At 51.3% G+C, this 25,620-nt stretch overlaps 1 protein-coding gene across 7 annotated transcripts in view; it reads left to right on the top strand.

The window, feature by feature from the left end:
* The window catches only part of Nav1 (neuron navigator 1), a 253,222-nt gene that overhangs the window by 77,824 nt on the left and 149,778 nt on the right, over nt 1-25,620 (top strand). For all 7 annotated transcript variants that reach the window (XM_075988067.1, XM_075988064.1, XM_075988062.1 and 4 more), the window contains exons 2-4: nt 210-949; nt 5,603-5,706; nt 22,110-22,919. In XM_075988067.1, the coding sequence (XP_075844182.1) occupies nt 240-949; nt 5,603-5,706; nt 22,110-22,919 (1,624 nt within the window). In that variant the 5' untranslated portion in view covers nt 210-239. The remainder of the gene's footprint in view (nt 1-209; nt 950-5,602; nt 5,707-22,109; nt 22,920-25,620) is intronic.

The raw sequence follows: 25,620 nt of genomic DNA, 5'->3' as shown, positions 1-25,620 counted from the left end.
CATCACTAGAGAGGAGCAGAGTCAAGGAAAGTCAAACAAAACTCACGCGCAGAGCATGTTCTTGCAGGCTTTTTGTGCATAGGCTTACCTGTTTGTCCAGATTCAGGCAGGAAGCCCACAGCTGTCTATCAATACCAGCACCATCCTTATGCACCAGGGACAGGGACCTGAAACTTTACCTGACATTCTCCTCTTCTCCATCTCTGCAGGGTCCTAGTGCAGCCCCAACCCTGTCGCTGATGATGCATGAGATGGCCAACGTGAATTCTGCCAGCCGCCCACACTACGCCTCTTCCATCCCTGTGCCTCGAGCTTCATCACAGACAAGGATTCACACCCCAGGCGCTTCTCCCCAGCTGCGGCCTCGGCAGGCTGACTTGGCCCTGAGCCCCCAGCGTGCTACTTCCCCAAGACGGGGCAAGACTGCAGTCTCTTCCAGAAACTCTTCGCCCAAGGCCTACAGAGGAAGAGGCACCCCCAGGTCTGCAGGGCCAGCCAGGGAGTTGGCCGAGAGTGTAGAAAGCCTCCCCAGCTCCCCTTGGAGCAGCCCCAGGATAACCCCCAAAACAGCCTTCTCCAGTCAGGCGGGATCCAGAAGAACTGGGGAGACACAAAGCACCCAGAGGAAGAAGACCCAGGAAGGGATCTCCTCTCGCCAGACCAGGGGAAGGAGCCCACCCCAGACAAGCTGTTATGGAGAAACTCAAATTCCAGGACCTCCTGAAGGTCGAATGCTCTCTAGCTGCCAGGGAAAAGAACAAAGAGACAAAACCTACAAACGCCCTAGGTCTCTGGAGCCTGATGAAGGGGCAGCTTCAGGGACTTCCTCTCCGGTCTGCAGCCCTGTGCACAGCATGAGGCCCTCTCCTACTCCTGGGGTCATTAGTTTTTCCTCCGCCCATCAGCAGAGCCAGCCAATCACAGCCACGGTGGCCCCCTTTCAGTACAGGTGAGCTGGGTGTGGAGAGAGAAAGAGGAACGAGGGTGCTGAGACCAAGGGGCAAACTCACTGAGAACAGATGCTTTGGTGACAAATGGCTGGTGGAGACTACAGGGCCAAAAGCTAGGAAAGGGGATGGCTAGAAACTTGGGTGTGTGAGACAGACCTATAATCTTAAATCCTCTGCTTTTTCTCCACTCTGGACCTTGACAACAAACAGAGACTCATGACGGTGTCCCTAACGTGGCCATTACACACACTTGGAAATGACGGAACTATATTAGGGTATTAGAGATGTCTACGCACCCGATACACAGGCAGGAAGGTCAGCGGGTGCTCTTGGCTTGCCAAGTTTGTGCAGGCCCTTTGCCACCACTGTGTGTTAGACAAACTGTTGTCTTGAGCGCCGAGTCTTCAGTCGCTTGAGCAAAGCCTTAACTGCTTCTCTGTGCTGTTCTCATAGCGTTTCTGTGTCCGTCTGTCCATCTCTATTTCTCTCACTGCTTGCACCACTTGTCGCACGGCCTTGTGCCTGTTTATGTGCATGGTGTATTGGCAGTCAGTAATACTTCTTAAATCGCTACGTAGGTGTTGTTGTCATTGGCAGTGGCCGTGTGCTCACAGCAGTGTGGCCAACATGCCAGCCTCTCTAGCTTTCAGACATGGCAAGTTGAGTACGTGGAATAACATTTAGCCAACTACGCCTTTTAAGTAAAAATAACTCTTTACTAACATGACCACATTGAGTAAACTAAATTTTAATTACTAATCATCATGTAGGTTAGAAATGCCCGAATGCAGCCAGGTGGTGGTGGCACATGCCCGTAATCCCAGTACTCGGGAGATAGAAGCAAGCGGATCTCTGAGTTCGAGGCCAGCTTGGTCTACAAGAGCTAGTTCCCGGAGAGGCTCCAAAGCTACAGAGAAACCCTGTCTCGAAATAAAGAAAGAAAGAAAAAGAAATGCCTGAGTGCAAACTAAACCCTTTCCTGGCCATACTCACTTCCTGAGTTTCCCCCACTCCCATGCGAATATAGGAAGTAGCTGCCAGTTTGCATTTTGGGGTATATAAAGGCTCGTGCATCAGCCCCTGGGTACTGAGGACCTCTGAGATAGATATCAGAGCAGCTGAAGGCCAGGGCCCTGTGAGTATCATCCTTCACTAGAGATCAACTCACGTGCATATAGATCTCTAAACAATTGTGTGCAACTTTATATCACAGGAATAAGTGTTGGGGTCTGGACAAGGAAGTTAATATCCGCTATACTCTGCTTGTGGTCAGGCCTCACTTGCAGTGCTACATTCAGTTATGAGCACCAGGTTTTAAAAGGACATCGGCACACCAAAACACATTTAGAAAAGGGCTGGCAGATTGGCGAGGAGTCCCACAAAGGTGTTTAAAGAATAATTAGAGGAAGCGAAGAAGTTAGCTTGCTTTGGAACGAGAAGGTGTAGGATGGTCTGTGAGCTGTTCTCAAATATGGGAAAGGCTGTCATGTTGTAAGATGAATTAGTTTGCTTGGGGCAGCTCCAAAGAGCTGACTCAGTGGCATGATGGCTAGGAATTAGCTCAAGACAGATTTGAGGCTGGATAGGAAGAACTTTCCAACAGTGAGAAAGGCCGACAATAAGGCAGGGAGTTTCATTACTGCGGGATCCCAGCAGATTCCACAGTCCAGGTGTCCTTAGCCAGGTGAGCCCTTTGACCCAACTGTTCCTCCCGACTCAGTGCACAGAGGGGCTGTCACATCTGTTCCTTTTCTTCCTCCGCTGAGAGTCTGAAGCTAAAGCTGAACCAAGAAGCATAGACACATGGAAAGTATTCCTTGTTTGTTCCCCATTTGCTGGAGTTCGAACACACAGCTACCTGCATGCTTGGCAAGGACTCTACTCCTGAGCCACACTCGAGCCCCAGCCTTCTTTGGAATGGCCTTTTCCCTAACAGCTAAATGCCTCCCGGGTGACTACGACTTCCTTTTCCTACCTGATTCCCTTCATTTTGAATTCATTCTTTGGGAAAAAGTGTCAAGGTATTAAGTAGTCTCAGGTTTTATATTATCCACCCTACAAGTCCCCTGGTATATTTACAGTCTGGCGTTTTTCAAAGAGGTCGGAATATTTCCCTCTGAACATTTTAACGCAACTTAAACAGAGCTGTGTTTCCAGTACTCAGCATACCTTGACTGCATGCTTGCATTTTAAACAGAAATGGGATTGTTGCACCTTGGGGAAGCGGTGTCCTCACCGTCCACCTTTAGACCTTGCACTTCCCAGGCCATCAGTGGTTGTTGGAGGATGGGTCATAGCAGGAGTAAGATTTGGATGGAGGATACCCCGGCATGCTGTAGGCAGATGGGCTGGATCTCTGCACACCCTGCACGGCCGAGAGCTGCTGCCATGGACAAGCTCTGCCAAGAGCTTGGCTAGGCCACTCATCTAAGCTCTACAGCCAAGGAGGTGCCATCTGTTCCCTAGAATCCATAGACATTCTGTTTTCGTGGAAATCTACCCTCCACCCCCAACACCTTGGGCTGTTGTAAAACCTCAGGTGTATTCAGAAGCAGAGGTTAATGGGTTTCCTCCTTCTGTCTCCAGCTTGGTCTGGGGAACAAATCCATTACCCGCCTTTCACTTTGCCCCAACTTGCCAGCCATATCTTTTCAAAATCCTGGGTGTGGTCAACCCAGTGATGCTCAACTGCCCGCCACCTCCCACCTCCTCTTGATGTCCTTCCTTCTTGGACCCCAGAAGGCAGAATGTCCTTCTGGCCAATCCAGTTTCTGATCTCACACGTCCAATTCCATCACAACTTTCTCCTTACTCTTGGTATGTTTCTGTAAAAGGGCCAAAGTGCCTGCATCGTCATCGTACCTCTCCCCTGCTACCAAGCTCTGTCGTCCGCTGATCATGCATGCCTTCCATCCACGGGCCAGTCTTGCAGCAGACTTTAGTTAAGGAGGGATGGCTGGCTAAAGGTGTCAGGAGGGTGGAGACACTGAGGTCACCACTGTGGTTTTCCTCTTCTCTCTGGTTCAGCCTCTCTCTGACTTCTGGCCTAAGTTGCCCTGTCCTCTTGGGCTGAAAAGTGAGACAAACCCTGGCATACATAGGGAATAGAGGCAGGTACAGACTCATGTGCAGAGCCAACTAATAGCAGAGAGGCAAAGGCCACCTTCCTTCACATTCCTGGGTTTGGGAATCCTGGTACGGACAAATGGCTCATTCTTACCTGTCGTTGTGACACAATGCCGCAGTAGACTTGTGACAGTAAACCAGTTCCAGAGTTGGTCAGCACCTGTCTCCTTCAAGTCAGACACTGCTTATATATAATACTATCAGTGAAAGCTTTCATATATTATATAGAATTCCCTCACCTCAGTAAGCTGTCCCATTATTTTCACAACAATATGTTGCCTGTCCATTCTGGTTTTTTTTTTCCAGGAAAACAACTGTTTCATTTCCCCCTGTCCCCCTGACTGTTGTACACTTGAATAAGATGAGTGTACCCATTATATCAACACCTCCCAGGGGCCAGCAGAACGAGATCACCTGCGTTCTCAGTTTACTCCCACCCTGCCTTGTACCGTCTGAGGGTGGCAGGCATACAACACCTCAGCGCTGCCTAGATGGCTCAGAGTGAGGCAGCAATAGCCACAAACCCCTGCTGCAAACCCAGTAAGCACCTCAGCCTGGCCCTTCAGAGGTCATCACTCTTGGTCCTGATGAAAACCAGGCCCAGAGAGGGGAAGACGCTTGCTTGGGTTACACAGTGAGCTCATGGCAGAGATGGATTCAGAGTCCCAGACGTAGAGGTATTGGAAAAAGTGAAAACCTAAAAGACAAATTACAGCAGCGCTAGAGACTCCCACAGTCCCCTGGCCCAGCCTGTCAATTTCCCCTCTTGTCTGCACAGCCCTCCCTTCCCCCTCCTGCCAAGCTGCCAAAGGGTCCATTTAGCTGGTGACATTGGGCGGGGATATGGGGATAGGCGGGACTGCTCTGAGCCTAGGGTAATTGCATGTAAGGAGAGCTCCCACAGCCTTTGTTCCTGGAGCAATTGTACGGTTGGGGGTGAGTTCTGAGGTCTGTACACTTGGTAGCCAGTGTCCAGAGACGTCACCCTTCCTTCCTGTTGGCACCATGGATCTAGCATGGGCTTGTCCTCCCGGGAGTCATTGTGACTCAGGGTGAGGTACCCCTCATTTCCTGACCTAGTGTGCTTAAGGTGAGCAGTTCCACAGAGGCCAAATTCCCTCTGAGTACCAGGAGTCAGTGGCTTCAAGGTCAGAGACAGCCCTTCCCTGCGGGTATGCTCGGGTGTGCTTTCTGCTGCGCAAACATGAGCATCCTAAGGGCAAGAATCACAGCAGGGCAGAGGAACCCGGGCCTGAGATGCGGGTGTATCTTTCTGCTCTGGGAATGATGTATGCTGCTGGGCAACAAAGGGCAACAGATGTTGAACATTTCAGTGCCCTCGGGGACTTCTTCCTGGCCCAGCTCTGCTGCTTGCTGGAGTGCCCACATGTACACATGTCCCCAGGAGGGGTTGGCCCAGAGAGCTTAGAGCACGGTAGATGAGAGGACCCAAGCTCAGAAAGGGTTTGCCTAGCCCACAGAAGGGCTTTGAAGACATGAGTTACCTTTCTTTCTCGGCCCCACAGGTTGCAGACAGACCAGGAGCCTGGCCCCGTTCCTCAGGAAAGCTGGACCCTTGATGGATACACCAGCCCCACTAGGAGGACTGAGGACAGCTTGTCCTGCATGGGTAAGTACCCTGCCTGGGGAAGACTTCCTGCACAGGAGCCCATCGCTGTCTGGACTCTCCTTATCTCCAAGGAATGAAGTGGCCTGGGCCTAGGGACCCGCTTCTTTTCTATTGCTTTGTGACAGGACCTCACTAAGGACTCCGAGCTGGTCTCAAACCTGTCATTCTCCAGTGCTGGGTGATGCCACCACATCCATCTTGGATCTATCACTTAAAAAAAATGTTTATTTTAGTCTATTTTTTTGAAGCAGAGTTCTACTGTGTAACCCTAGCTGGACTGGAACTTGCTATGAAGATCAGGTTAGCACCAAGCCAGCCTTTTAGTTTTTAAAAATTAGGGGTGTGTCAGGGCACATGTGGAGGTCAGAGGACAACTTGTAAGAATTGGTCCTCTCCTTCCATCATATGAGTTCCAGGACTGATCTCAGACCATCAGCCTTGATAACAAGTGCCTTTACCTGCAGAGCCATCTCCCTGGCCCTCAGATCTGTCTCATGACAATGAGATCTAACTAACCTGTGAACTGTCCTGATAATTTCTTCCATGCTTGACTCAACTCAAGGTAAAGCTGTCAAGTCTAAGAGCACCTCAGGGTCAGGCTAGGAAGGTGGTCATGAGGGGCCACTGTCACCTGTGTCCAGTGCTCAGATTGTGAGAATCTCTGGGTGTGTCACAGGGAGATCACAATAGAAAGGTGACGAGCCGGGAGAGTGACAGCCAGGTTGTGGTGAAGCCCAAGTTCAATGCGAAGGTGCTGGGAGCCCGGGTGGCAGTCCATAACTACCTGCCCAGCTTCCTGACCCCTGCTTCACGCCCAGGAACACGCTTAATAATAAGCCACTCCCACACCTGTCTCCTTCCCCGGGTCACCCTGTAGTCACAGTGTCACCCAGAGCACATATGCTGCTAACAAACCCAAAGACCCCAGACTGACCGAGTAGACCCTAGAATTCAAATTCAGTAATATGCCTCTTCCAAGTGTGTCCTCGGGTGTCCAGTTTCCCTCAATGAGTGCCTTGGGACCCACTGGCTAGGACCTAAGAGAGTCATATTCTACACTCTGCATAGCGTTTAGGTCTATGTGTTGATTGATTTCCTAGCAATATTAAAAAATAAAAAGAAGCCATAAAATTCAGCAGCGTATGCACCAAACTACACGTGACAGCACACCCGGGGAACATACTCTATCTGTCAGCATCCTAGGCCAAGGGAAATTTGCTCTGGCGAAACAAACTTGATTTTGTTTGCGGTGCTGAGGAGTAAACCCAAGGGCCCATGCATGGCAGACAAATCCTATACCTCTGACACCGTCAGTCCGTAATGAACTTGCTCAGAAGGCCCAAGCCTGTCCAGAAGGTTGGTCTTATACCTTTATCTCTGTGCTCTGCTCCAGTGGGCAAAATGTGAGGTTAGCTCACAGTCTGGCCTTGACGTCATTTGACAGTGATAGCACGTCACTGTGTCTTCTCCGTTGGGTGGGAAGGTAGGTGAACTGGCCCTTCCGAGCCATCTCTACAGAGCTCAACAGCAGTGATCTTAGAGCAACTGCAGGGCCGCCGCACTCACTTCTTACAGCAGGCCTTGCGGAGGACAGTCCTGGGGCAAGGCCCGGGCATTGAAAGGGTAACCATCTCCTCCCACAATAGCATACATGCAGTGGGAGCAGGGCACGGCAGGGGACAAAAGCGAACTGAATTTCACAGGCGCTGACAAAGCATCAGAATAGAATGCGGTAACCAGGAAACTATGTGCGGCTCTATTTTTACATTTGCAGTTTTGTTAGCGTAATGGCTTCCTTATGTGTATACCACATTGTTAGGCTAATGATCTCCATCCACCTAGCCAGGCGCTCCTTCCTAATTATGACCCCATGAGCTGGGGAAGAGGACTTTTGCTTTTCATGTCTGCTGCAGACTGACACTAGGAACCCTTGGACTTGCTATCTTGGAGAGCGCCCTTACCAGTCAGATCTGAAAATGGTCCTCCAGATCCCAGGTTAGGGGGTCCGTGTGTGGGAAGGCAAGAAGCCTTGAACTCTAGAGGTGGGCTTCACACAGAACAATGGGAAACGCCAATCTCCGCCAAGATACCAAGGGAAGGGGATCAAGGTTCATGGCGCTGCCTGTGTTGTGGTCCTCGCTGGTTGTCATGGTGACAGACATCTCTGCTGAGGATCCACTGAGCTCTTTGATGGGATGGATGGAGAGAGAGTTAGGATATGCCTTCTTTGTGAGGGGCCCTAGGCTTTACTGAGCTTGAAGAAGATAGGGAGGAGAGGAAGAAAGGCAACCATAAAGTTTCTGCTCTGTTTTGCCCTTTTGCTTCCTAACTCACTCGAGCCGTGTTGTGAGTCTCTCACTCGTGTGTTCACTACTCAGTCAGCAAGTGCCCAGTGAGCATTTGCTCTGTGCCACACAAACACTGCTAGCACTACAGAAGTGGAGGGGGGTTTGATCTGCTCTCAAGGAGCTCACAGTATAGGGGGTGGCTCTGCAAACCCTTTTGTTGGTGTCCCTGAAGTCCCACCCAGTGTCCTGCCCATACCTGTTGACAAAGCAGTTGACTGTATTAGGTATGCATAGAGCAGGCGGCAGTGGACACCACTTCACATGGGACAGTGAGCTCATTGCTACTTCTTCTTCTTTTCTTTTCTTTTTGGTTTCATTTTTGAGACAGGGTTTCTCTGTGTAGCCTTGGCTGTCCCAGAACTCACTATGTAGACCAGGCCAGCCTCAGACTCAGAGATCCGCCTGCCTCTGCCTCCTGAGTGCTGGGATTAAAGGTATGCGCCATCATCTCCAGGTTATTTCCTGGTTTTAATACTAATTTAAATCAGATTTAATACTAATTTTAATCAGATTTAATACTAATATGTGGGAAATAGGAGAGTTTCCTTTAGGCTCAGACTGTTGGTGAATTCCCTGTTTGATGAGCAAGGAATCCAGAGTGAGCAGTCTGTTGCCCATGCCTCCCCTGTGAGCCAGGTTTCCTCTCCCAACTAAGTAGAAGCCACCAGGCTTTCTCTGCTCTTCTCATAAGCATGGAGGAGGTGCAGGGTCCTAGAGGGAGAGAGGAGAATGCCAAAGAGTTCTTTCTGCCTGGAACAGAGTCCAAACGAACACTTTATAATCTTTATATAGCAAGAAGAAATTTTCCCATGATGTCTTGCCACCATGCTGGGGTGTTGGGAATGGCCTTTATGTGTGCCAAAGACTGTCCACAGCCAGCTGTTCCTTCTGCTTTGGCCCTGGGGGCAAGAGTCTAAGACTCTAGTCCACAGGTGCTTGTCTGCATTCCCCAACTGTCCCAGGGTCCCCTGGCTCTTCCAGGGACAACTTGGCATTGAGCCCATCTGCTCACACTCAGCGCAGCTCTCTCTGCAAGGTCGTCATCAGATCTTAATTTGAAGAGGCAAGGAAACCAGGGCTGACTCTGCCACATGGCCACATGTGTGAGTGAGGCCGTGTACAGGACTAGAAAGGGTTGCCTTGGGGTTTACATGGATTCCTTAATTACTTCCACTTTGTGGCACGTTTGAATGAGTGCTAAGTGGACACACACTGAAGGGATCTTCTCTCAGAGAAACACATGTCACTGGGGAACCAGCCAGAGCCTCCTCCCCGCCTCCTTCTCATATGAGGGTTGATAAACACATAGACCAGGAGAGGACTGTGCAGTTGGCCTCCTGCTGGGAGAGTTTACTTCTGGTCCTTGTCTTTTCCCTTGGTGAGCAGACTCTCTCTTTAAGCCACAAGTTCATGTCTCGTGGACTGGAGCATAGAGTGCTCATTCTAAGAAACGCGGCATATCTGCTAGGACTTAGTCTGGGGTAAGAGTGAGGTATGAGTGCCGTGCTCTCGGGGAGAGCATGAAGACATTGTTCTGAGCTCATGGCTGCAGCACAGAGGCGAGAGCAAGCATCAAAGAACATAGTGAGTAAAAGCTCCAGTAGACCTTGTAGTTCCGTCGACCTTGGCCTCATTCTCCCTGAGGAGGGATCAGCCTTAGGCTCATGATTGATGCTGAGTCAGCAGATGGACTTAAACTAGCACCATTGCCTCCCAATTTCCCAAAGCCTACTATGTGTAAGCACACAGTAGGTGCTTCTTATACAAATACAGTGTGGCTCTTCAACAGTGGTCTTAGTGCTGTTAGAAAGGAAAAACCTCAGGCTCTGGGAGGCCTGTCTGAAGACTCGCAACTCCGGGCTGTGTCAGGATTTGAGCCCTGCTTGTCTGCAGCTCATGCCCTTCTCCTCTCATCCCCTTTCCTTTCCATCTGCCACCAGGACTCACTGTGGTGACTGCACATGGTCCAAGCTCAGGCCAATCGCGGTAGACCCCAGCCAAGTGGCAGGGAAGGAAACAGGGTCACCGAGCCACACACCTTGCCACCATCTCCCTCGACTCTAGCAGGCCCCAGGATGTAGCTGGCACCGCTGGCACTCTAGACCCATTTCATTTCATGCTGAGTTCACACTGCTGCGTTTCCTGTCCTCTGGGGACTTCTCAGCCAGGATAAGCCGGATGTCCCAGCCATCCGTGGAGAGAGACATGCAGACAATTGACCAGAAAACAGAGCATGTATAGAGTGGATGCTATTTGTTGTACTGTAGGGCTGTGTCCCTAATGGGGCAGAGGAGGCTGCAGTGTGGCTTGAGCTCAGAAGGAGCCTTTTTACATAAACACAACAGCCATCTGGGACCAAGTAGGCTTCCAAGAGTTGGGGTAGGAGGGCATAACACTTGTAGCGGCAGCTGAGACTTATTGTGGCTTTCTGTAAAGCAGGCATTGTTATAAGCATATTTAATCCTTCCAACAACTGCATGAGGGCTGGAGCCTAGCTCCACAGCTTGCTTCTCAGCTCCTCACTCTGGTTGCACAGCATGGGAGAAGATACTAAATCTCTCTGTGCCTCTGTTACCTCGGTTGTAATAATAATAGAGATACTTTTTGCAGCAGGGCGTGGTGGCTAACACCTGTACTTCCAGGAAGATTGGGAGTTCAAGGTCATCCTTGCCTAAAGAGTGAGTTCAAGGCCAGTGGGGGCTACAAGAGACCGTGTTTTTAAAATTAGTTTTAAATAAACCAGTGAATTAATAAATAAACCTTCCCCTAGGGGTTTGTGGGAATTAAGTGCTTCCACAGGAAAAGTTCGTAGAAGAGAGCCCGATGCATAGCTATTATTTAATACATGCCCATATAAAATACATTCCTTATCAAGAAAACTGTCCTCATCACCCCACCTTACGGAGGGGGAAACTGTGGCACAGAGCAGTTAAAGGATTCACCCAACTTGGTCCATTCAGGATTTGAACTCAGGCAGCCCGTCTTTGGTGGCCACATCCTTAGCCGTGCACACTATGACCTCGGTGAAGAAGATGTGTAGAGCCCAGAGAGTGGGCAGTGGCTGAGGGAGAAGCAGTGGGATGGCTAATATAACCAAGCCAGGCTCTGTGATGGACCCAAAGGAGGAGGCTGGAGGAGGGAGGTCATCTGAGGTATGCTGCCAGAGGGACTGAAATAGAAAGAGAGGGATCTGGATGCTGCCGCCTTGGAGCGGGGAGTGGGGAGCGAGAAGACTGAGTGACTCCTCCTGACGGCATTTGGCTGGCAATGAGATTTATCTGTAGAGTAAATTGAACCCAGTAGGAACAGTTTTAACAAATATCAAGAGCTGCAGAGGCTGGGCAGCCGGAAGTCCCCTTTGCCACGGTTGCCCTGGGCCAGACCCGCCCCATGTTCCGCCTCCTGCAGGTGTGTGAGTCGCTCTGCACAGCATCTGCCACTTTGAGTTTTCTAACTCCAACACGTAGGGTTGAGAGTGCCTGGTTTCCCTGTTTTCTGCTGCACTAAGGAAACCAAAGCCTCAGCCTGCCCAGCCCCAGAAGTGTTCACCATTAAACACTTACTGTGTGCCAGGTACGTTTTAGAAGTTTGAGCAAAATAGGCAAAAGCTTCTAGCCAGTGCTACATATTGAGACCCTGTCTCAAAAAAAAAATAGATAAAAAACAAAACAAAAGAAGGTATAGTCAGGATTTACGATGCTGTTGGAGCTGCTCGACACAGAGCCTAGGCAGCTGCACAGGTTCCGCAGGGCATCCCGGAGATGTTTCAGCTCTGACTTTGTGCCCTGTCCCAGAGGTGAGGGGCAGAGCTCTAGCTTCATGACACCCCGGAAACAACAAGCAACAGCAGGGCCACAGTTAGGGTTACAGTCGATCAGGGCGGAGAAGCTGAGCCATCAGGAGTGGAAGCAGTTACCGGAGAGCAATGAATGCACGCACGCTTGTACTCAGCCCTCCCTCCAGCTACCTATACAGTCCAGGATCTCCTGCCCACAATGAAGGTGGGTCTTCCCGTACCCTGTGAGTATGTCCAGGGGCCTGTCTCCCAGAGGATTCTAGGTTTTTGTCAGGTTGACACCACAACAAGGAGTCTCGGGCCATCCCCCTTCATCCGGAGTTCTTGTTCCTGGAAAGATGAATAGAAAGCAGATGGGTTAGCGACACACTTTCCTCTGTGCTGTTCCTGGGGACTATACCCCTGTTCTCATCCTGGGATCCTGTCTATCTCGGACTTGCCTTCATCCTCATGGCTGCAGGGAGATTCAATCTCTAACGGCAGACAACTGCTTCAGCTCCCCCACCCAAACCCAGACCTCTGTTAGCTACTGTGGGCCAGTAGTCCACGGGGAAGGCCTGACCATAAGATTCTTAGGAATCTCCCCCAGACTGGCCTCTGTCTTGCCCAGAGAAGGCTGCCCAGCCTCCTTAGTATTTCTTTTCTTTTCTTTTTTTTTTTTTTTTTTTTTTGGTTTTTCGAGACAGGGTTTCGCTGTGGCTTTGGAGCCTGTCCTGGAACTAGCTCTGTAGAACAGGCTGGTCTCGAACTCACAGAGATCCGCCTGCCTCTGCCTCCCGAGTGCTGGGATTAAAGGTGTGCGCCACCATCACCCGGCCCTCCTTAGTATTTCTATACTGTGATCTTTCTGGAAAGCCCAGTACCTCACAGAAACCACATCCCATATGACCCCTTTGGCAAGAGGATTAGAGTCCCTGGCTCTGCCCCCTTTAGGCTGTCTACTCATACAGATGGAGCTCAAGGGCAGGTACCTTCCGCGCATAAGGTAGCAGACACAAGAGCCAGGATGGTAGGCTCTGTCTTCCATCCTATGTGTGGCCCTGAGCAGACAGGAGTCCCAGACTTCAGAGAAAACTAAGGTAGGGCCAGTGAGTTCCAGGTCACTCATCCCAGAGCGGGAAAAGCCCTGGGACAGGGGGGAAAAAAATCAAGAAATACCTGGCTATACCTTCTTTTGTTTTGTTTTCCAGACAGGGTCTCAATATGTAGCACTGGCAGTCAGAAACTTGCTATGTAGATAGACCAGGCTGTCCTGGAACTCACAGAGACCTGCCTGCCTTTGCCTCCCAAGTGCTGGAATTAAAGGCATGAGCCACCACACCAGGCTGTACTTTTTTTAAGGATCCCACTGCCAGTGAGGGTAGAACTAGGAAATGAGGGTGTTCTGCAGGGTAAAAAAGCTAAGGGAACTTCTGAGAAGAACTCATGGGACTGAAGCAGGGAATGTGGAGCCTGAGTCTCCATACTAAACTGGTCCAGCCAGGAGCAGGACATCCATGGTGAGCTCACTGCATCCTTCCTGCTGCAGAGGTTGGATTCATGCGGAGGAGGAGGCAGGAGGAAGTGCTGAAGTGGCAAGCTCCTGCGGATAAAGCAGGCTCTGAGAAGGTGAAGTTCTCTTCTCGGCTCTCAAAGCCCCACCCACTGCTCCGGGAACTATTTCTAGGATTTGCAGAGCTATTTTTCTGTGCCAAGTAATTGCCAGTGATACTGGTAAAAATAATCGAAATATGAATCCATGGCAGCCCTCTGTTGAATGCTGTGTCTTATTGAGAAACCTAGCAAAAACTCTAATAAAGCACAGAAGTGTCAGTGGGCCAGTGAGAGCAGCCACGGAGTGGGAGTGGCTTCTCTCTGGGCAGTGCTTGCCCAGGTGTCTCTATCCTGTTAAGGTGGGTTATGGTTTCTGTATGCATACAGTTATCTTTAACTGTTTGAGGCTCTAGAACCTCCTTAAGAAACCAATGGACATTATGTCTCCGAGACAAATGGCTACCATCTGGACATGTTGCTGATATTCAGTGACTCGGTCTACTGATCTCCTAAATCTGGTCTGTGGATACAGATCACAAAGTTATTTTTTGTGGTAGGATGTCATCAAATGGGTTGGCAAGACAACCTCAGCTGTGGTCTTGTGTTTTCCCTCTGTTTTGGGGGTTTGTTTGGCCCTCACTGAGGCAATAGGGTTTATTACAAATAGGTCAGTTAGTCCACGAGGGAAAATATTGCATAAGACTATCTCCAAGGTCCCATGTAACCTTGTGATTCAGCGCTGTGAGACTCTGCATGGAGTATCTGCTTTGATTCTGGGTTAGACCATTAAAAGAAAAAAAAAAAAGAAGATACATGCTCCCACAAGTAGTTTGCCTGAGTCTACTGAATATCTGAATATATTCTCTCTCTCTCTCTCTCTCTCTCTCTCTCTCTCTCTCTCTCTCTCCACTCTCCTCTCCCTTTGCTTGCCTGGAGTTTCCTATCTCATGCCCATAGTTGCCATGACAACCAATCTAGGCTGGTGTTGGTCTGTGGACCATGTAATCTAGGTGGTACCGAGCTTATCTGAGGCTCAGTGTGCAAGGACCATGGTAGCTGTGGGGGGGTGCAGTTGCCACAGTGATGTATAGGACATAAACATGTGGAAACACCTGGACTTCTAGTTGACCAGAGAAGCAAGGGGATGTGGTTTCAAATGGGTACAGTTTCAGACAGCGTGCCCTAGATTAGGTATTTCTCCATACTTTTTCCTCCGGGATTCCTCAGAGCAGAGAAAGTGGAGATTCCATACCCTCTCCCTCTCGCCCTATGTAATTTACAGGACCCGTGGAGGTACAGAGGAAACAGGAATCTAACACCATATAGCAAGTCCAAAGAGAACCCATGGCCCCAAAGATGAGAGATTAGGGTAAACCCTAATCTCAAGCTTGTGGGTCTGTTAGGGTCACTGGGATTGAGGAGGACAGAGTTGATGAAGCTAAGACAAGAGACTGGCTGTACTGTATGCCACTTCCTCTGTCCACGGGATGGTCCCCCACAACAGAATGGTATTCAATCTCTCATTATCTCGGGTACCCACAATATGGTCTTGGGAAAGTTTCTTACTCCATAAAAGGAAGTTTTATGATGAGACTCCCTGACTCATAGGGTTTATGAAATAAGGTACTATAGAATATATGTAAGAGGGCCCCGGTACCTGGTTCCTGCAGGTCTGCTGCCCTCGGTTCACAAGCCTCAGTGTGTCATCACCATCTGCCTTATGTAGGAGGCTTTCAATTCATTGTTGGTGGAAGAGGACCTGGCCGTGATGCAAGTAAGCAGAATATGACTACATAGCCCTCAACTACAATCAGAAGGCAGGAAAAGCCCAAAGTTGTGTGAGGCAGTCAAGGAGGGCTGAGCAAGGAGGCCTTGCGCGATGCACTGGACCTGAATGCATACAGAGAAAGGCCAGGCAAAGCAAAGGTACGGGGGTGGAGTCAGATCTGGACAGAGGCAAGTAGGGGAGCAGTAGGGGGCACAGTTGCCAGGAGACGAGGTAAGAGCTGTATAGAGCTTGTATATTGGTCAGCACAGGCCTGTATGGCAGCTAGGCCCCAGAGATTGGGGTGGTCCTTCCTGAAAGGCCATCCAGACCACCAAGTCAGAGAACTCCTCTTGGGAATCACAGAACTGTAGCTATGAGGGGAGGAGGGCCTCCGTGCCTGCAGGTCCTGAGCCCACACCTCCACTTCCTGGACAGCCCTTCGAGAACCAACCACCAGGAAGAAAGGCCCCTCATGCTCAGGCACGAGGCCCAAAACACCTGACAAGAACAAGCAACTGCAGCCCAGCCCTGAGCCAGATTCTGCTAAGACCCAGCCATTGTAGCCCTGGGGTCCCTAAGGAGCCTGTGGCTGGAGGAGGGGCCTGTCCTCTGCCCTTTCACACCAGATCTGGAGCAGGCTCTCTTGAACAGGCCTCAGCCTCTGTTACCTCAGGTTCTCCAGACCTCTGGAAGAGGGTCAATGCCTCCCCAGACTTAAGGAGATGTCTAGTTGTCTTTATGTCCTGTGACTTTGTGTGACGAGAAATGACTTGGTTTTCTTCTCCAAGCCTCCTCGGCCCTCCATGCACTGCCCTATCCAGTCAGAGGAGGAGAAGGCCATGCTGCTGGGAGTTCTAAGGAAAGTGTGCACGGCTTAGGGTTGATCCACATTTCTGTCCTCTTGGGACTGGGGCAGGGGCAGGGTGGGGGTTGACTAAGGTCTACAACCCTGGTTCTGTTACCAGCTTTCAGCTTGCCAAGCCTCATACTCCCTACTCCTAGTAGGCAGGGAGTAAACCAATCTAAGAGGACTCCCTGTAGGTACAAGCAAGCCGGGGTGTTGTGCGACATCACTGTGTCTGTTATTAACTTTTCCTATGCACACAGGAGTACATGGTAGACTCTGGTCCGAGTTTCGTGCTAATACGTGTGCCAGACAGACTGGGCTGTGAGGACACCTTGGACATGCTTGCCCCTTCTGCTCCGAAGTGCGGCAAAGCTCCCCTGAGCCTCTGAATACAACAGAAGTTTGGGAGCATGAAGTAGTCTCATAGCTAGATGTCCCAAGGTCATTCCCTGAAGATATGGAGTTTCCTGTGAACGGGACAAGGACAGGGTCAGTGGCCTCCTCCTGTCCTGGGGCTATAGAGAAGTGAGAAAAGATGTTGCCGGGCTGCTCTCCCAGAGGCCTGGCTTCCACTCCCCACTCCAGCTGTGCTGTCTCTCACCACAGGGTACTGAGAGGTCACCCCTGTTTACAGGCCCCACACATCTGTTCTGAGTCACGCATTCATTCATTAACCAGTCGTCATTCACCAAATATTCCTGAGAGCCCACTATGCGCAGAGGACTCTGATGGCCTTTGAGGACAAGTTCAACCAAAAAAAAATGGATTCTTGAGAAACACGAATAAATGAATTATGGCCGAGATGTTAGGAAATCATGACAGAGGCTGCAGTGAACTGTGGGGAGAGTCGGGGTGCCATCCTTAAAGGAGCAGCATTCTTCTTCACAAGGGGTTGAGGGGAGCTGGGTTTGATGACACACGTGCAATCTCAGCATTCAGAAAACATTAAAGCATGAGGAGATTAAGTTCAGCGCTAGCCTGGTGAGAACTTATTTTAACAACAACAACAACAAAAGAAAGCCTGTGGTGGTACACAACAAACAGGCAGATCTCTGAGTTCAAGGACAGCATGGTCTACAGAGCAAGTTCCAGGACAGCTAGGACTACACAGAGAAAGCCTGTGTCTTGAAAAACAAAAACCAAACAAACCAAAACCAAAACAAAGAAAAATAGAGACATGCAAGAGTTGTACGGGCCAAAAACATTGGGGGAAATGGCCTTGATCCCTTTCTCTCCCACATACCCATATTTAGCCAAAGAGCGAGTTCTAAGGGCTCCAGTGTATACCATGGCTGACCATTTCTCATGGTCACCCCCTCACCGCCATCATCTTTCCACTGGATTCACCACTTTAGCTAATGACCCCAAAAATGCGCTTCCACCTAAGACTCAAAGGATCTTTCCCCAGGGGAAGGCAGGTCTCTCCCTGACCTGCCAGTGTTATTCCAAGTAACCAGTCCCTTCTGTGAGGACCTACAAGGCCCTCCGTGCCACGCCTGCCCTTATATCTCTCATCCACTTCCTGCAGCTTCCCTCCCGTCTTCTCTCCAACCTTTTGTCTTCCTCGTTGTCTTCCAAATATACCAGGAATTTTTATTTCCATTTTTTCTCCTTCACGTTTTTTTTAAATGTTTCTTTTGTCTGTGGGAGCTCAGAGGACAACTTTCAGGAGTCAGCTCTGCCATGTGGGTTCTGGGAATGGAACCAAGGTTGTCAAGCTTAATGGCAAGTTTGCTTAGCCACTGAGCTATCTTGCTGGCCCCTCCTTAGTGCTTTCAAGTAGCTGGTATCTCTAGCTAATTTGCTATCTTTCCCATTTGAATATAAACTCCACAAGGACATGCGTGTTTTAGTTTGTGTTCTGCTAAATCCCCCAGCTTCTATCCCAGCTGACCTGACACATTATGAGCAATGGGGGGGGGGGGCCTTTCTAGAGACTTGGTGTTTAAACATCAGCTATTTCCACAGCACCTAGCATGGCCTTGCTCACATCCTGAAGTCCCCACTGAGGGGCAGAGTGACATAGGGAAATGACCTGGTAGAATGAAGTTGGGGGGGGCAACAGATAATGGACATTCTATAGAGAGAGATGGGGGTGTCAGAATCTTTTCAGGGAAGTGGCAAGAAGGCTCATCACAGGAGGATGAGCCCAGAAAGCCTTTAGCTTGTCACTACTCTTTGGGGTTGATGGCAGCCCCAGCACTAGCCCAGGATAAGTAGGCTAGCCTTGCAGTCACATGGTTGTGTCTCTAGTCCTTGTTCCCCGGATCCTGACTGTGGGCACAGAAACAAGAGTGATGCCCCCCAAACTCTGTCCTGTGCTATGTGGGGAGCAAAGTGTGGACTCCTCTGCCCACTCCTCTCTCCCTCACAGTCCCTTCTCCCAAGGTTACCTTTCAAGGTCATCAGGGCAGGAACAGTCTAGCTCTCATTTCTACCTTCATCTCTCTTCTTCTGCCTTTCCTCCAGCTAACACTACCCCACCAGGCAGAGCCCCAGACCACCGCCCCCTCACCCTGGGTTACATTATTTCCAGTCATGGGGGGGGGGGGATGTGAGAACGTAAAGTCCCGCAGCATGTCTTTCCCTGGCCCAGTGCCTACATCTTCATTCCTCAAATCGCCTCAAGATATTAGTCAGCAAATATGGTCAAATTACACAACCTATTTCCAGTACAGAAACTGGCAGAAGTGGGGTTGTTTGTTTGTTTTAGGAGCTCGAGCAACTGAAGATATAAATGACTCCAAACCGGCCTCTTTCCCCACCTCTCCAGTAGGAACTGACAGGAGCCAGACCTCACAGAAGGTTACTGACATCATCAGCACCCTCCATCTGCCCAGCCCACTCTCTCCCTCATCTTGCCATCCCTAGATGATCACTGGTCTCTAAGCAGTGAACCACTTGAGCCCTGGCATTTTTGCAGGGTAGCAAAGGAGGAAATGGCTGAGTAGGAGGGGCTCAGGGTTGATCTTGGGGATGGTGATGACATAGCAGAACTCCCTCTTTTCAGGAATCACTGTAGAAAAGGCTCTGTACGTCTCCGCTTTATCGACGGATGCCAGAATGGCTGTTGCCACGGCAGCAGAGTATTCTCACTACAGAAGAGGATGGTTGGACTCAGGGGATGTGAAAAGAATAAAAAAGAGTGAGAGAGGTAGAGGTGGTACTAGGGAGCCTTGGGTATTCCAAGATGCCAAGCTAATGTTTAAAGGGACCACCACCTGGCCATGGCAAAAGACCCTTTAAAGATGGGAGGGGGACTGGCGGTGAGTTAATTCACGACATCGTGCATAGATAGTATTTTACTTCTCAGAAACCGACAGGTGATGTGCTGTGTGGGAGGGAGAGGGATCCAGACTTAGAGGGTAGGAAGGGGCGCTGCCTCTCTTCTGATAAGAACAGGTTTTAGTGGCGGGGAGGAGGCAGAAATCCTTAATAAATAAATTAATTAAAAAAAAGAACAGGTTTTAACCAGAATTCGAAGGAGCGACCTTTCCTTTGGTGCGCTGTCTTCTTCTAAAGAGAAGCAGAAATTCAGGGGCTGTTTATTGAAGGAGGAAAAGGGACTTGAGATTTGGGAAATAAGCTATCCCATGAGAGAAGACACAAAGGAACAAAGAGGATACAGAGAAGAGGAAGAACTAAGCTAACACACCAAATATCAAATGAGGGAATGAGACAACCATGGCGGAAGGAAGGTCAGGTCCCGGGGGCAGGAGGCATCCGGAGCAAAGGAAACGCAGGTGGACAGAACAACACGTGAACTAGGGTTTCATGAAATGCTGAAGGCTGCACTACAGATACCACACCAGAGATGAGGGCTCAGGGTAAGCCAGGCATTTGGGCTGCAGCAGTAGACATCAGTAGATGGACATAGTATTGCTCAATTTTGTTAGCTAAGACGGAGATGAATTTATATGCAGGGGAAAAATATCAACAACAACTGAGAACTGGGTAAATCAGTCCACAGGTATGCTTTCCCAAATTGCAACTTCTAGAGAAAGTAACATTTCCATGTGTTTGAATCCGGGAAATCTTGATTAAATTACAGAATGACAAATGGATAAGAATAAAAACTGGCGTATCTACGATCCAAGCACTCAGAGGGCTGAGGCAGGAGGATCTCAAGTTCCAGTTGTTTGTGACACTATTACAAGTAGTCTGTGGGATCAGAGACACTCTCTCTCTTGCTTGAACTAGGAGCTTATTCCAGGTAGAAGCTTGAGGATTTGTGTGTCCTGTGTCCACCTCTATGCCTGGTCATGTTCTACAGGGATGCTACTCAACAGTCCTTTGGCCAGCTTCAAATTGCTTGTTTCCTACATGAACTCACAGTCTTGACTCTACCTCTGAGCTTCCTAAGATCTGGAGTTAGGGCCTCTGATCACTGGTTGCCTGGCCAATCTCTGCACCCAGCTCTCTTCACTCGCTCCTTGGAGGCATTGCCTCTTGTCATCCCTGTAATTAGAACGCACACCCATGCCTGCCTTCCTTGAGATAAACGTGTGTGACACTTCATTTTCACAGGGACAAAGTTATTTCCCCAAGTCCTGAGTTGTCTGCCTTGTATTTCCTGGAGGCCAGGATTTCCATCTTTCTTTGGATCTCTAAGGCCAGCTGAAAGTCCACTGCCCTTGTCAAACACGTCTCTGCCCAGTACCCTCCATTCTCAGCACTGTGCTAGACATGGTCTCTCTGCTCCAGTCCCTGTCCTAGAAAGACTCTCAATCCAGCCCTGGGATGGTGAAAGTTATCCTGGGATGAAGGAGAGTATACTGGGCTCTGGTCAGTACCTGGTGTCCAGCATTCAGGCCTCAGAGCCCTTTAACCATTAACACCTCCTCTGGACAAGTATGGCACTTGGAGAGCTTCACTGGTGGGATGGACATATCCAGGATCTTTTTCATTGGTTCTGTCTCTGCTAAAGGATGGATGCTAAGTCTCTTCGGAGTCCTTAGGTTTCCAAAGCCCCGTTACCTATGAAGCTAGTATTATAAACCCCTGTAGGAGCGACAGACAGCAAGAGAGCTTCAATAGGAGCGACAGACAGCAAGAGAGCTTCAATAGGAGCGACAGACAGCAAGAGAGCTTCAATGACTTTGACAAGGTCATGTGATCAAGTGGAATGGGAACTCAGATTCTTGCTCTAAGGATTTGCCCCTTCCTTTTACATCCCAGCCCCTCTTCTCTGTCAACCCTGGAATCTGTTTGAACCACCCTGTCTTGTACTGTGTCCCTTACCTTCTGGGCTTACCTCAGGGCAAAGTGTACCCTACAGTACCGAAGGTAGCAAGAGAGTTTCCTTGGGGAAAACTAAAGGTGGTGTGTGGGAACCACAGGGTCTACTGGTTTCTACCCCAGACCCTACAGGGCAACTTTCTCCTGTGTCCACAGTTACCCTTTCTCAGTACCTTCACCTGTACCTCTAATCTCCTCCACAGATACATTTTCCCAGATGCATTAGGGAACCATATACCTCATCTCTCTACAGAAAGCAAGAAGAAAAACTGGTGGGATCCTTTCTGTGCCCCCAGGGCTCAGCTCACAGACACCTCCCCCTCCCGAGCCAGAAATAGACACACTCTCTCCCCTACCTCCCTCCCCTTGCACACACTCCACCCCTCCTCCTGTTTGCTCCCCGCCTTCCCCCTCCCCTTCTTCGCCGGGAGCTGCAGCCTGCAGTCTCTCCACGAGCTGGAAGGAGGAGTGTAGTGAGGGCGCTGCCCCGGAGTGCGCGGCCCTCGCACAAATCGGGCCACCCGGAGACCTAGACGAGATCCCAGCATCACAGCACGTCCCCGCTTTGATGGAGCCTCCGGGCTCCCATCCTTCCTTTGACTGATTTACATTTTTTAATTTATATTCCCCCTGCCCCGCCCCTTTTCCTTCGATCCCGCCCCCATCGCCCGCTATTTCCTCGCCTTTTCCTCTTCCCGGGCTTCTTTCCCTGTCCTTTCCCGCATTTCTTTCCCTTTTCGCCCTCCTCTCGCCCCCTTGCTCCCTCCCCTTCCTCTCCCCTTCCTCTCCCCTTCCTCCGCGGTTTCTTCCGTCTGCCCCCCTCTCCGCCCCCTCCTCTCGCTCCCGCCTCCTTCCCCCGCCCCGTGCCTGCAGACGCGCGGATCGTCCATGCGCTCCTGGCAGGCAGAATGCTGGGCAGCAGCGTCAAGAGCGTGCAGCCCGAGGTGGAGCTGAGCGGCGGCAGCGGCAGCGGCAGCGGCGGCGACGAGGGCGCGGACGAGCCTCGGGGAGCCAGCAGAAAGGCGGCCGCGGCGGACGGCAGAGGCATGCTGCCCAAGCGCGCCAAGGCGGCGGCGGGCGGCAGTTGCAGTATGGCCAAGGCCAGCGCAGCTGAGCTGAAGGTCTTCAAGTCCGGCAGCGTGGACAGCCGTGTCCCCGGTGGGCCGCCGACCTCCAACCTGCGCAAACAGAAGTCGCTCACCAACCTCTCGTTTCTCACGGACTCCGAGAAAAAGCTGCAGCTGTATGAACCTGAGTGGAGCGATGATATGGCCAAAGCACCCAAGGGTTTGGGCAAATTGGGGCCCAAGGGCCGAGAGGCTCCTCTAATGTCCAAGACACTGTCCAAATCAGAGCATTCGCTCTTCCAGCCAAAAGGAGGCCCTGCGGGCGGCGCCAAGACCCCACTGGCTCCACTAGCGCCCAGCCTAGGCAAACCCAGCCGGATTCCTCGCGGACCCTATGCGGAGGTCAAACCTCTCAGCAAGGCGCCTGAGGCAGCCGTGAGCGACGATGGCAAATCGGATGATGAGCTGCTTTCCAGCAAGGCTAAGGCGCAAAAGAGCTCAGGGACCGTGCCCTCAGCCAAGGGCCAGGAGGAGCGGGCCTTCCTCAAGGTGGACCCCGAGCTCGTGGTGACCGTGCTGGGCGACCTGGAGCAGCTGCTCTTCAGCCAGATGCTGGGTAAGTCTGGCTGCCCCGCCCCACCCCGCCCCTGGTTTTCTCCTGGCCCGCTCGCTGCTAGGAGAGGTGGGGAAAGCGAAGCTTCCTCCCTTTCCCTCTTACACTGACCACTGGCCAGGTTCAGAGGGGCATTTCTGCCCAGATGTGCAGAGCTGGCCTACCTCCAGCTGTGTCTGACTAATGCTTGTCTTAAAGATGTCGCTGATAGGAGCCTGGGCTCTGCTGTGGCCTGTCGGAGGTGAGGGTGGACAATGGGGGCAGGAGGACTTAGGTTCTCAGAAACCATAAGCTCCCTTGAATTTTCAAGTCCAGAGTCCTAATATGGCAAAGCACAGGGAGGTTGGTAGAGACACTGGCTGAGGAGTGGTCCGCGCTGAATAATACAGCATCCAGAATTGCTAGGAGAGCATTGGTAAGGGCCCAGATCTAGAGCACAGATGTACGGAGAGCAGATGTGAGGTCCAGTTGGTCCTTGGAGCAGAGCTGAGGCTCCACTTCCTCTGTGAATCCCGGGTGGGAGCTTGAATCGGATTTCCCGGGTGTGGGGGACCTGGCAACAAGAAGTGTCTGGGGCCAGGGAGGCGGGCGGGCAGCCAGCTGCGCGCATCTGGACGCGTCCTTTTCCTCAGCCCCAAGCAACCACCACTCCCATCCCCCTAAGTGTTTTAGGGGAAGGTCTGGGCTTTTGCGCGGAGACTCCCTAGAAGCCTTTGCCCTTTGGCTAATGAAAGCCAAGCTGGCGGGAAGGGAGGAACAAAGCTTCCTCGGTGGAGGAAGCTGGAGAGCTGCTCCATTGTTCTCCAAGCCTGAACAGTCCGAGTAAAAAACCCGGAGCCAGCCCGGGAACCGTGCTTTCTTTCTGTAGAGCCCCTGTCCTCAAACAGGGATACACGGAGGATGTGCCTGACGAGGCTACAGTGCCTCGGAAGCTTGCACCGGCAATACAGGGGCTGAAGGAGGTCGGCTGCGAGCCACCTTGAGTGCACGGACTTGTTGCAGGGAATGGTTTGTGGGTCCTCAGGCGCCAGAACCCAGGGACCCCATCTTCCTGGGTACCTTGTTGGCCAGTACTAGCTCTGCTGGGGGCTGGGAAGGGGCGTGTCGTGAGCGTGTGATGGGGCGGGGCCAAGAGGAGGATGGCGGTCCAAGTGACCTGATGGACTGAGGGAGAAGAGAAGCGGATGCTGGCCCAAGGCCCCTGGAGAATGCTGAAGGAAACCTGTTCAGACTGTTGCAGTCTTTCTGAGACATCCCCGCCTGTGGTGTGGTGAGGGTCTGGTGAACAAGGATGCCGCCTCTGACACAGATGGCTTTTGCTGAGGCAGTCAGGAAACTGGACAAGGGCAAAGGGAGGAAGACAGCCTTGTCCATTTAGAAAGCTGCCACCCTCCCCCAAATCCGATTTGATAGTGAAAGGGTGGGGGGATGGAGTGGAGTATGCAGAGGTGATGGGCAGAAGTGCCACCCTCTTGCTGTTGTTGGGTCTACCAGAGGCCCTGTCCTCAAGGAGTGTAGATAGACAATAAGGAAAACCAAGTGCTTGGCACTAGGAGCGACTGGGAAGGGAGGCCTCTCTGAAAGTGGTCACGGAATTGTGACGGAGACGTGAGGCTATGAGGTCTTGGAATGAACATAGCCTGAAACAGTGAGAGGTCTGAGGGAGAAAGGGGCCAGGGGAAGAGGCTTGTGGGGACAGGTGGGGGGCGCAGCCCCATTTCAAGGTCAGAACTTGCTCCGTTTGGGGTGGGTTAGCTAGTCAAGCCCTCCATAGTCAGGGTATTCCCTACACTGCCCATCAAAGGCCTCTTAGTTGCTTCTCAAAAGGGGTCACCACAGACACTCTGCTAGATGGTCCTAGAGCTGGCTAGGGGCAGGAGGGGAAGAGAAGCCAAGCTGTGGTCCCTTATTCCTGCTGGGCTATCATCACCCCAAGCACGCTTCCATGAGACACCTCAACAATTATGGGGCAACAAGGGAACTCCTCCCTTTCTTGCTGGGCAGATGCTAGGCCAAAATGCAAGGGCTTGTCCCCTGAGCTGAAGAATGCATTTCCCCCTGAACCCTCAGGTACAGTTCTTCCATGGGAGACCTAAGGGGAGGATGAGCCCACAGGTGTGGAGGGGCCTGAAGAAGGTGATGTGTACTGGGCCAGGCGAGCGGTTTTAAGAGCAGGCCTCACTGAGGGCTAAGGCACTTCACTCTCAGCTGGGAGAGAGAGGTGGGAAGTCGGCAGAGGTCGCTGTACTGCCTCTAGCTGAGACGCTCAAGGGAGGGTGGTGTCAGGCCCCAGGGTACACTCTCCGGCATCATATGATAGGCGGGCATTTGGTGTCTAGGCCAAGCCTTTTCCCCATGTGAAGATGAGGTAGAAGGCACACTGACCAGGAGTAAGGGGGATGGTAGAGCTGACTGGCACCCCAGGGCCTGTACAAGTGTGCCTGCTGTGAGGACAGGCCCTTGGTGTAGAGCAGAGAGGCGTCTGGAGAGAATCCTCCTGTGATATCTCCCCAGGGCTAAAGTCATGGAGTTTTTGCTCTTGCTCATGAGGCCCAGTATCAGGTTATGAACATTCCCTGGTGCCATCTCAGTCCCAGCTTCCCAAGCAAGTGGCAGGGAGGTTTGGCAGCCCCAAATAAGAGCCTTTCTGGAATAAAGGGGATGAACTGAAACCTGATCGCTCCTTTCCCCAAACTCAGCTGGG

This window comes from Microtus pennsylvanicus, chromosome 10, assembly GCF_037038515.1.
Source record: "Microtus pennsylvanicus isolate mMicPen1 chromosome 10, mMicPen1.hap1, whole genome shotgun sequence".
Taxonomy (NCBI): domain Eukaryota; kingdom Metazoa; phylum Chordata; class Mammalia; order Rodentia; family Cricetidae; genus Microtus; species Microtus pennsylvanicus.
The sequence above is the reverse complement of the archived record's forward strand: the minus strand, read 5'-3'. Positions and strand labels throughout refer to the sequence as shown.